The 12,620-nt window shown below is 42.2% G+C and overlaps 1 protein-coding gene across 2 annotated transcripts in view; it reads right to left on the bottom strand.

Moving 5' to 3' along the window:
- Positions 1-10,581, bottom strand: part of GRIN3A (glutamate ionotropic receptor NMDA type subunit 3A) — a 150,769-nt gene extending 140,188 nt beyond the window's left edge. For both annotated transcript variants that reach the window (XM_070519106.1, XM_014842182.3), the window contains exon 1: positions 9,144-10,581. In XM_070519106.1, the coding sequence (XP_070375207.1) occupies positions 9,144-9,842 (699 nt within the window). In that variant the 5' untranslated portion in view covers positions 9,843-10,581. The remainder of the gene's footprint in view (positions 1-9,143) is intronic.
- Positions 10,582-12,620: the final 2,039 nt, after the last annotated feature.

The following is a 12,620-nucleotide window of genomic DNA, read 5'->3' as shown; positions in this document are numbered from 1 at the left end:
GTAATTTTCATTTTATTCTTTGGCACTTTACTGATTTGCAGAATTCCCCATAAAGAACATAAATTTTTTATAATCAGAAATAAAGGAACAAATTATATGCTTAACACAATAAAATGGCTGCATCTTTTCATATTGCATTATAAACCCAATTGATAGTAAATACAGCTACTAAAATACTTAAGAACTCTACATTTCTAAAGTTAGTAAAAGTCATTCACGTTTTCCTCCCAACCCATCTAGATACATTGAGATATCTTACATAATGATTTATAACTGCGATTACAGATATGGTAGTAGAACAGCAGAAACTGTTGGATCTTCTTGGAAGGCAGAAGAAGGTCTTTTATTCAATGGGTTAACCTAGATTTCCCATGGTCAAAAGATCAAGAGATGGACTAAAACCTGCGTGGAGTCCTTTTCCTGTCTTGTGAGATTGGATTCCTAGGACGCTTTAACTTAAAGCTATATTTGAGAGACCACTAGATGGCTCTCTGTGCATACGACCAGGCACGTTGGATTAATCCTTCATTTTCAGGTACACACTGAAGCATTTCCTTGTGTGTATAACATAGTGTGTGATATGATGCAAATTAATTCCTTGCATGGCACCAAAGCAATAACAGTTCTCTATCTGTGCCTACTAAATTCGCAAGATACAGAAGCAAATTCTTTGTTTAATGGAATCCCTGTTTAAGTACCCCATTTGGGACTGAACAAATAGAACTTCACAACTGAGCCAGATTGTGATTCTATTAGATAAAGACATGCTGAGAGTCTAACTTTGTTTATGGAAATAAACATTTTTTATTTTTAATCTGGAGAGTATTAACCCAACTTTTGTTTGGCTTTGAGTTGAGGCTTTCAATACAAAAGACACCAATAGATTGTATACAGGTTGTGTAGCCATCAAAGCGCTTGATCCTGAAAGTTCAGCCAATAACCACCCCTTGCTGAGAGGATGGTAACAACAGCCCAGTTCTGAGTCATTCCTAAGAATGCTACTGGAAGACACAGACTGAGCTATTGTTTGGAACTCCGCAGACTCAGACACTTGCAGAGTGAGGAAAATATAAAGTTAGGCTGAAAATACAAAGGAAAATATCACCTTTTAATACAGAAATACCATCAACTCAGAGTGCCGAAGATTCAAAAAGCCATGTCGACTCTGAGTTTTCAGAAAATTAAAAAAATAAGATTTTCTTTGACAACCAATGTCCAGCTGGAGTGACAGTACGACTTTCTTTAGTTGTACCCAACTGTTTCTAAAATTTTTAAACCATTAGCCTTGAGCGAATAAAATACATCAAAATGTTACTCTAGGACACCCAGGGGGAAGGAGTGCACATGCGTTGCTTTTATAATCAGTAAAGCAATATGCATTTAAAAAGTCCCTCCTAGTTGTATGCATCAAACAGCTTTGATATAGTCAGCATTCCGTAAAACAGAGAGCTTGCCTTATGGGTCTCCTTTTCCTATAAGTATATAATAGCGCTGTTGTCCCTAAACTTTGAGCTAATGTACGCCACAAATCAGTTCCATTAGCACAGATAAAGCCTGTATGAAAAGGGGGAAACTTCTGAACTTTCAATCCATGTCAAGTTAGGCTCTGCCCTTTCTAACAACCCCTACTCTTCTTCTCCCCCGGGGAAGCTTAAACCATCAACTGGGTCAAGATTCTTTCGTTCCTGGGAGCTGTCTATGAGATATTAGGCTAGTAGATAAGGCAAGACCTGTGAATTCCTAATTCCGACTAAGAGAAATAGAACATTATTTTTTACCTCCGAAGTAACCGCTCCAAGGATCCAATCATTCAGATCCCAAAGGAGCAACTAATTGAAATTAGACTTCAGAGTTTACTTCATTGCTGATCAACTTCACAAACATCTAACCTGAGGGTTCACTTCAGTGAACTGCAACTCTAAGTGGGGTTTCAAAACAGCAGATGCCTGTTTTTCTTAGGGTTGGTCCTCTGGAACTGAGTGTTCTCAGCCTAAATATCATAGGCATACTGAAAATGCACATGGAAGTACTCTGGAGAGCAAGCTAGAAGATTTGAGTTCTTATTCTGATTATTTTAGTTTTTATTAATCTTGCCATGTCAACACTCTGTGTTAAAAGAATGATTATTGTAATAAGAACACACAGTTCTTTAGGTCGTGTGCTTATAACTGCACACATGATGTCATCCTCACCACAACTTTGTGAGACAGCCATATTTGATGGATCAAGAAACTGAGGTATAGAGACATCAGGCACGTTTCCCAAGGTAAGAGGCCTAGAAAGGTGTGAGTGAAGACAAACTAAGTCTGCGCATCTCAAAACCTATTCTCTTAACCTTATATTTCTTCCAGCTATATGTTATTATTGTCTCATTTGCAAAACAAAATACTATTTGTCCTGCTCACCTCACAAAGTAATTGTGAGGATAAAATGAAAAGAAAATAGCTGTGAAAAGACTTTGATAAATTTAAACATACTTTGCGATTTATTTTTTCCTGAAATCTATACGTTCATATGGAAATATTGAAAGTGCCTATAGGGAAAAGTGAAGGTAACTTATCTTTTTTGTCTTATTATTTTTAATCCTGTAGGTAATACACACTTATTTTTAGAAAAATAGAGGCATAAATAAGGAAAAATGTGGACTTCTACCATCTAGTTGGAATCACATTTAACATTTTTATAAATAAAATTCTAGACTTTATATTTTACAGGTCACAATTTACATACACTGCATAATTTTTTTCTCTCTGTGACAATGCATATATTTTCATTTTGAATGGGTACCTAGTATTCCATTGTAAAGATATATCATCATTCATTTAATTCAGTCCCAACTTTTGGATATTCACTGTGAAATAAACTTTTAACAATCAAACCTGGAAGTAGATATCTCTCTCTTTTATCCTTTTTTTCTGAGATAATTCAAAAGTAGTGATGGATCCGCTGTGTTTTTGGATTGTAGGTGACAAGTACACTAAATTCAGAAAAGAGCTATTAATCTTTTTTCTTCTTAGTGACTTCTTCCCACAATGCATAGTTCTTTCAAGTACTCTATATGTTGTCTATACATTGTTGTCTATCTCACAGAACTGTTAGGAAGATTCTATGAGCACATTTGTGAAGAAGAAAAGCATAAATGCTACAAAATATACATGATTTTTTCCTAAATCTATGTCTCAAATGAATAACAATGTGGCATAATTCAGCCTGACTGAAAAACAAAGTCAGCCAGCCCTGGTAGTCTAGTGGTTAAGATTTGTCACTCTCACCAACCACCACAGCCCGGGTCCATTTCTGGTCAGGGAACCTCATCACCCATCTGTGGGTTTTCATACTGTGGCAGCTGTGTGCTGCTGTGATGCTGAAAGCTATGCCACTGCTATTTTCAGATACCAGCAGGGTCACCCATGGTGGGCAGGTTTCAGCAGAGCTTCCAGACTAAGATAAAGAAGGACCTGGCCACCCATTTCCAAAACCATTAGCTATGAAAATTCGGTGAATAGCAGTGAAGCATCGCCTGATACAGCACAGGAAGGTGAAAGGATGGCGCTAAAAGACTGAGCAGGGTTCAGCTCTACTGTAGACAGGGTCACTAGGAGCGGGAATTGACTCACTGGCACTAAGAACAAAAAGGAGTCATCCTGCTTAATCCTTTACCACTTGAACCCTTGAAGGCTTATCTCCACCAGTAGACCATCCCTAGTCAGCCAGATACTAGCCTTTCAGTGTCAGGGTTTACTCCAGCTGCCACAATACCAGCCCAGCTCAATATGATCAATTTGCTCCCTCAACGCAGGAGCTCAAACACAGACTTCCCTGAAAGCTTCTGAATCATACACATTCAGGAGGCGATCTGAGAATCTTGCTGAGGTGTTAGGTTGTGGGAAGGGATGAGAGAGGTGACAGACAGCTGGCTCTATGCTCATCTTTTTCCCATTGCTCTTTTCTCCCCCATCTCATAAATGAAAGATCTGAGAAGGACAAACGAGTGGCTTAAAGATTTCCATTAATTTGTTATTCATGCATTCACTCAAAAAGCAATGCGGCAGATGCTGAGATGGTCTTTCTTCCTTCTTGCCTAGTTTATAGATTTGGCATGACATTTCTGGTGCTGTACAATTCCTCTACTCTTCTGTGTAAGTAGATAGGAGTAACTAGAGTAGGCAAGAGAAAAGACAATGAGATTCTCATCTCAACATTTGGTGGTGCCACTAAAATGAACAATAATTTGCTATTAGAGCCCTACATAGCTGTCTAGGGCAGTGGTGCTCAAAGTAGCTGGTTTGCAAACTGTTATTGGTCCATGATGAGATAAAGAGCTTGTGCTACTTAGGAACCTAGTTCCTTTTTTTTGGCTAAACCCACTTACTTCTTTTTCTTTTAAGAGAAAGAAAATGAAGAAGTGGGTAGAAAGCAAGGTGGAGGATGAAGACGTTATATTGTGAATCACATCCCATTTTGATTAGTAACTACTAATGCAGAATTAGAACTTGTATGTTTCTTATCAGATCATAACCAATACCTCTCTACTAGTTACTTGGCTATCACTATAAATTTCTCCAAAGTACTTCACTTTCTTATTTGACTCATAAAACAACTCTGTCAGATTAGTAAGGTATCTTCTTTTGACTATTAAGCATAGGTGTTCAGAGATAGAGGCACTTGCCCAAGATTATATGGCCAATAAGAGGCAGAGGTGGGCTGAGTGTCTTTTCACTACTATTTAACACACTTTCCATTATATTTTGCTCTTTCAACCATGATTGGAATTTGACTGGAGGAATTCATGAAATAAAATCTAAAGGCACAAAACCCATAGTGCCTTCTGCAACTCCAAAAGATAAAGCATTAAGGAATTAGACATTGAAATTGGTCTTCAGATGATTCAGATACTTCAGTTGATTCAATCATAAGTGAACTCCAAAAAGTAATAGTCAAAGAAGATCAAGACCAAATATTCTCTATGACTATACTGTGGCAAGCAAAAAGAAAAGTGGGCGAGATGGATTAATTGCCTAATGAATGGTGTCTGCTAGTCTCTTCTGCTCTATTTATCTAGAAAAATAAGTATTGTAAAAAATATTCCAAAATTAAAAATAAAAACTTCCAAATGAATCTCAGGTCTCTGTTCTTCAAGAGGAACCTGTAAAAGATCACTGCTAAGGAAAGTTTTGCATCACTTGACATTTAATTTGAAATTGCTTATCTTCAAGTCAGTAACAATTAGGTGCTACTATCAGAAATTCATCACGAATTGCAGAAGAATATACTTTCGCAAGAGGAGACAGAGCAGTGTTTTCCATGAAGCAAGTCAAGGAAAACCAACAAAGTTGAGAGTATATGTTTTAAAAATAAACGTCTTTTAGAGGCTGGCCTGGTTGCTCAGCGGTTAAATTCACACGTTGCGCTTCGGCGGCCCGGGGTTCGCTGGTTTGGATCCTGGGTGCGAACCTATGCACCACTTGGCAAGCCGTACTGTGGCAGGCATCCCACATATAAAGTAGAGGAAGAAGGGCACAGATGTTAGCTCAGGGCCAGTCTTCCTCAGCAAAAAAGAGGAGGATTGGTGGCAGATATTAACTCAGGGCTAATCTTCCTCATAAATAAATAAACAAACAAATAAAGAAATAAATGCCCTTTCCTTGTCCCCTCATGAGGCACATACCTAAGTTATGTAGTGGTAGTATGTATCATTGTTCTGTCCCCTGTTCCACACAAAAGTGGCATTGTGCTAGCTAAATTCTAATAAATAGGCTTCAGTAGTTAGGCCTGTATTATCAGAGAAAATGGATCATCTGAAACACTTATATTTCCATGGGAATAAACATATATTAATTAGTTAGCATATATGGCTCACAAGACGGGCAAAGTGTGGTTGGTACACTCAACAAGAGTTGAAAATAGTAGTACAGTCATTATAACTGCATTGGTTTGGATCCAAGCCAATTATATTACTCCATTAACTCTGTCTAATGGAACCAATATGGAATTAACATGAGATATACATTTTAGCAGCAGGTAAATTTCAAGGAGTTAACTTTGGAGAAACTATGCAAAACCCCTAGAAGAAAAAGGGGTTTGGAGAGGGAAGAGAAAGAACAACTGTTGGAACTTAATGGAACTTAAATGTAAATGTAACTGGATCCGTATGCAGCATCATTATTTGAGGGTGTGGGAATAGAATTTAGAACTAAGAAATGATCATTTTATTAAAATGAGTTAGCTGAAAGTGGAGGTTTGAGTACGGTAGTAAAGTCAGAATTTTTTTGGATGGAAACATGCTTTGATCCTATCCTATGTGTAATGTTGTATTAAGTTTTTATTATGTGGTGATAAAACACACATGGTTTCCAAAAGTGAATAGTTAACTATCTTACTTTTAATGGACTTCCCTGCTTGAAGGAAGTTGATTCCTTCCAAGCTGATGATCTGATGCTTTGATGTTTTGAATAAACAGTATATTGGAATAAAACTATATGCTTCTCTCAGGGGTTTGATCATTTCAGTGGTATCTCTTCCCATTAGAAGTTGTGGCAGGAATACTGTCAAAATCATTACTTATTAATTAAAGGCTTCATATGAAATAAATCAGCAGCCCAAAAGAAAGTGAGAGGAAACACAGTTGCTGCTCCTTCTCTAAAAGCAATTTTGATTTGCCTGAATAAGAGACACAATTTTATTTTGCTTGCTTGTGTGGACAAGTCCACTTTCTTCTAGAAGCCCTTATTCAGGCACTGGCACAATCAGTGTAATAGGTCACTGGGCAGTAGACTCCAATGAGGACAGTGGCTAAATTTGATTTAATATGTAAAATGACTTTGACATTCTTTTATATTTAGAAAGTTTTTTAAAAATCACATCAGTGTATTAGAGAAAGGTCTACTTTTCAGGAGAAGCAAGGAAAAGATCAGTTATTATTTTTGCTGAAAGCAGATTAGGGTCATATTCTAAAATTACATATTACAGTGACTTGGCATTGAGCTGGACATTCTTAATATAGAACATTATGGGATGACACACTAAAAGTAAGACAAGTTAGATAAGTTTGAATTTAAAATACAAAGAAATATGAAAGGAAATGTCCTCAGTTGGGCAAACTAGGTCTGAGTTAATATAATAATGTCTCCCTTTCAATATGTGCGCCATGAAAGTAACAGTGACAACAGTGATTGAAAATACATTTCTGAATTGAAACACAGAAGTAAATGTGCTTGGCAGAGTACTTATTTTATTGTCAGCTTGTAAGGGTTGTCCCTGGAGGACTTTCTTCCCCCAGTAGTCCTAAACCTTTGAAGTTGACTGATTCTAGAAGCTGCTTCACAGTTTCTCTGGTCCCCTTGTTGTAATGTAGAGTTTACTGCACAAATCCATCATGGAACACAGACAATTTCCCTTCTAACTAAGGAACGCTAATTTGGGAGAAAATTCTTGCTATTTAAGACTCTTGCCAAACAATCTACAAATGGAAAGGAGTCTGGAGACTGTGAACGCTATTGGCAACTTATGAAGTATTAGGTAATAAAGAAGCAATGATGAGAAGCAAGTGATGCTGACTCTTGCATTTCATTAGATCTGATTCTGCATATATATTAATAATGATGCACCCTATGGATGCAATTTCATGTTTATAGCACTTTGGTCATTGGCAGCATTGTGCACCTGTGTTTTCCATGCCTTCCCATCTGCTGCCTACAGTGATTCAGGTGACGGAAATATTTTAGATAAAAGTTAATTAGGTTGCACTCTGCAGATCAAATCTGTGTATTTCAGCATTAAATAGTAATTTTCTGGGCAAGTGCTGAAAGTATCTTGTGCCTGCCCTTCCTAAGATTAAAAACGTAAGATTCACTTTTTTAGAAAAAGAAATCTTTAGTATTCTCTTGATATTTTATGCATAGATTTTATCAAAGTTTTCACCTGTATTTATCCTCACTCATTTTAGTTTTTACCTCTGTATCTATATCAAAAGTGGAGGAAAAGTGATGAGAAATACTTTTTCCAGCTAAAAGGATAGAGTGAAAATGATACAGAGTTAGTAATTCTCCAGTATCTGGACTCTTTTACCAGTACACTTACAAACGTTGATCAAGCTCCAGAATTTTCCTCTCTCTCAATCTTTAAAATGGGGCCAATACCAATTACCTATTTGTTTCATAAATACTGGTGCAAGTCTTAATGAAGCTTGATATTTTGATTAAAATAATGCACAAAATGCAGAAAACTGCTATTACTGAAAGGACCCCATCCTCTCCTTAAATGTTTATCTCATCATTATTATGAACAGTTAAGTTCACAAATAGCTTCTTTTATTGAAAATACATTTAATTTTCTTAACCCATAGGAAACTAAATCATTAGATCTTCTTCCTTTACTCCTAGATAATTGGAGCAGAAATGGGCTGAACACAGCAACTGCAAACTGCCAGTCTCTGAGCCCACATCACATAGAAGGAAGGTAGGGACAAAGAAACCAGCCCAAATGAGTCTTCTCCTCCATTTTTATGCTATCAGCTAATGTCTTTAATACATTCCAAATCCAGGACTAATTAGCCACTGTTCTTTACCTATTTTTTCTGTACTAGTTGCAGATTTCCTATTTACTCAAAGGATTTAGAGAGATGTGTTTTCTTCCTTTGCCTTCCTTCGCCATCGCCTAAAGCTCAGGCACACCTTCTAAAGAAGTCAGAGAGCAGATGCTGCTCTTCCTGCCACATGCTCTCAGAGTTCCTCACGGGAGTGAAAGACTAGCAGAGTCAGCCATCCCCATCTCCCGCTCTAGTTATCAGAACCTCGATCGCTCTCCACGGTCCTGAACTTCGACTTCTACTTCTGTCGGGCACCCGCTAGGTTTCTTCCAGCCGATCAAAACGTGAAGATTTTTTCGCTTATTCTGCCCACTTCCTTGCTTCCATCTGCTACCTCTCTCTCTCATTTTATTTTCATCTGCGCTTAAAATGTTTTATTTTACTTCTACTGAGGTCCTTCTACCTACCACCTACAGAAAAGGTCCAATCCTTAAACAACGTCAAAGCTGTAAAGCCCTAAGTCCCTCTGGACTTCATCCGTCCCCTTTCTCTCCCCACACTAAGGTCCGGCCCCCAGTAGCGCCCAGCTCCACTCCACGCGCCAGCCTCCTCTCACCTGACTCTCCCGCGGAAACTCGTGGCGCACGATGCTGATCACTGGGATGTGCAGGACGGAGCTGACCAAGTCGAGCTCCATCATCTCGCCCTGGCTCTGGGGGAAGGCAAGCAGCGCCGATACCCCTTGCACCACCACGGTGTGGCACACGCTCTGCAGAAAGGAGAAAGGGTCACTACTCCACGGCGAGCTAGGGGAGGAGAAGGGCAAGAGCGGCAGATCGCCTAGGCCCGCCTCGATGGCCATCACTACTTCCAAAGACAGGTTGTAGGGCAGTAGCCCTTCCATGCGGTTCAGGTTGTCCACGGCGAAGAGTAGGGCATCCCGAGGCCACAGGGTCTCGGCCCCGGCATCCTCCCCGGGCTTCCGGGCGCCCAGCGGCCCCCGGCCATGCAGGGCGCTCCCCAACCAGCGTCCTCCTGGCGAGGGCGCCGGGGGCCGCCAAGTCCCTGGCGAGGGCTCATCCCGCTGGGCGCCTGTCCGGCTGCCGTCCCGAGGGCGGCTGGCCACGCGGGGGGCCGTGGTCCAGGGCTGCAAGTGCACCGCGCCCACCCTCACCGCGTGCCCGATGCGCTTGAGGATCTGGCAGGGCTGCGGGTGCGAGGAGGAGCCGGGCACCCCGGCTAGCACCAGTGCGCAGGGCGGCGGCAGCAGCACACAGACCCTGCTCAGCAGCCACCACAAACTCAGTCTCCTCATTACTGAGACCCGCAGGGAGAAAGCGCGCCCCCTCCTGCGCCCGGCTTGCCCCCTGCAGCCGCCGCCTAAGGTCTCCGCCCCCAGGTCCCGCGCGCCGCTCACTCCACGCGGTGAAGCGGTCCCAGGAGCTGGAGCGGTCTCCAGGCCATCCAAGTTGGAGCCTACCGTGCTCTCGGCAGTCTCAGATCCCGCTCCCAGGCCCCTCCGCCTCGCATCCTCTGCCCGCCCGGTCCCTGCGCGGAGCCAGGCAGGCGGGCGGGCCGGCGCCTGTCACCTGCGGCTGGGGCGCCTGTTCCCTGCCCGCCCCATCTGCAGGGCGGCTCGGGCACTGCGTCCCGCCCCGTGGGGAGGCTGGGCTGAGAAGCAGCCGGAGTTCCTACGGTGACCGAGGAGGCAGCGCGCGCACTTGGATTATTTTCTCTTCCTTTTCTTTCCAGGAGAAACCCACTTATTTCCTTGGGGTCGCCCAGGAGAAGGGGTTCACGCCCGGGGCGCGGAAAAGATGCCAGATACTCCTTGCTCCACCGTCGGCTACCTTCTCGCAGGCTTCCCCAGAGCTGGTTTCATTTTTCTTCCCTCATTACTTCCTCTGTTCCTTTCTTTCCTCCTCTTTCCGCCGGGTCGCCGCCGCCGCTTGCTTCCTCAGAGGAGCGACGCGACTGGCCAGCAAAGGGTGGTTCCGCTCGGGGCGCAAAGTTTTCCCAGCCCCAGCCGGCGCCTCCCTGTTGCTGAGCCCTGGCGCCAGCCCGTCGCTTGGCTGCGCTAAACGCCCACTGATGGTGAGATTCCCGGATGGCGCTCCCCGCGCCCCTGCAAAGTCCTCTCCCCTCAAAGGCTAGGAGTCGTAGTTTGCGATTTTCCCTGCCACCTAAGAGGGCGAGGACTCCGATTCCCGGAGAATTCAGAATTTGGAGTTGCGCCTGAGGAATCTGAGATCCACTGGTTCACTGGGATAGGTTCAAAGAGGCTGTGACTTTAAGGCGCTTCTCTTCGATGTGTCGCTTTAACGGTTTTTCCGGCTAAGAGTATTAAAGCCAGCATCATTTACACATTTAATCTCCTCAGCTTCCTTCTCTCTGGCACGTGGGCCTTTGCAATTTTTGAGGATTCCTATGTTTTTAGGTTCTCAGAATTAAAACAGTGAATTTGAAGCAATTATTGCATCAAGAAATTAAAGAGAGTCAAAATACTTTTAGAGTCTCAAATACAGTCAACAGCAGTTCCTAGTTTAGACCAAGAGTCCTCCAGATCACTGTTTCTAGTAAATTCTTCCATTTGTGTGGTAAGACAGTGGTATCAGTGGGTTACGATTCGATCTTTTCCTCCATGATCTGAATAATCTGGAGTTAGAAGGAAAGGAGAGGGTTAAGGGCAGGTCTTTGGTTTCCACACATACAGTAGATTTATTTTTATTTTCTGCCACTGTATCATTTAGGAGAGCAGGAGAGGTATCCGTGAGGCAGAGCAAGGACTGGGGGTCAGCAATTCTGAATTTCAACACCACTTCAAGAGAACCATGACCTTGGCAATTTAGTTCACTTGACCTTGCCCTGCTGTTTAGATCTGCTAAATTGTTATGCAAATACAACTAGCTTTTAGCTCTGGAGAGTTGTTTTGATTCATGAGCTAAAGTTTCCATCACGCTTTAAATCCTTGGGATGAAGATGCTGTGTTAAGTAAAATTCCCGAGAAGGTTGCAAAGTGAATGCTGTTTTCCTCAGCACTAGCATTTAAAGGCATCTCAGAGCAAAACTTACCTGACATTCAAAATAGCTCTTGCAAGCCTGGGGGGCCAGAGAAGAAAAGGCTCCCATGAAGGAAAAGTTAAAATCATAGAAAAGGCTGAACCAGAAGGGAAAGTGTTGCTCGTGAAACCCTAGAAAACATCCCATGCATGGATGCTGGAAATTTCCTCTTGCTCCAGATGATTCCACTGATTGGGATATGAATAAGGAAAGTATAGAATTTCATGGTCCTTGCATTGCAGGAAGACTGAGAGTCCGTTAATTGTGTAGCAAGGAGGTGTGGTTGTCTGTGTATGACTATGTGTGCATCGAGGCGTACAACATTCCAGATTATGACCGTGCCCTAGAGTGATTATCTTAGCTCTTGGCATTACATATGTGTTCAAATCAGGTTTCCAGGAAAATAGGTGGTGATGAAGAATAGATCTAATCGTTAATAGCATCCTAGAGTCACTGTGTGTCCTTTGGGCCTCTCACAAGTCCATGAGCACCTTGAGGGAATGGCTGAACTGGTTATTGATAGAAGAGAGGATGATTCCCATGGTTCTGAGGATAGCGCTGCCCTAGCTCATGATAAAACGGTAGCTAAATCTGAGCAACTCTGACGTGATTTTTAAAAATTTTTAAAGATTGGCACCTGAGTTAACATCCATTGCCAATCTTCTTTTTAATTTTTTCTCCTCCTTCTTCTCCCGAAAGCCTTCCAGTACATAGTCGTATATTCTAGTTGTGAGTGCCTCTGGTTGTGTTATGTGGGACGCCACCTCAGCATGGCCTGGTGAGCGCTGCCATGTCCACGCCAAGGATCCAAACCAGTGAAACCCTGGGCCCACTAAGCGGAGCGCATGAACTTAACCACTTGGCCACAGGGCCGGCCCACTGACATGATTCTTTTCTTTCCTTTCCTCACATCTTCTTTTTCCTTTTCCCCTTCTTCTCCTCCTCTTTCATGCTCCAATGGCCATAATTTTGAAAGCTCTTTTAGATTCAGTCATCAGCTCAACAACCATTTATTAAGCTCCTACAATGTGCC

Source organism: Equus asinus, chromosome 10, assembly GCF_041296235.1.
Source record: "Equus asinus isolate D_3611 breed Donkey chromosome 10, EquAss-T2T_v2, whole genome shotgun sequence".
In the NCBI taxonomy this organism is placed as follows: Eukaryota; Metazoa; Chordata; class Mammalia; order Perissodactyla; family Equidae; genus Equus; species Equus asinus.
Note: the sequence above shows the minus strand (reverse complement) of the source record. Positions and strands in the feature narration are given on the sequence as shown.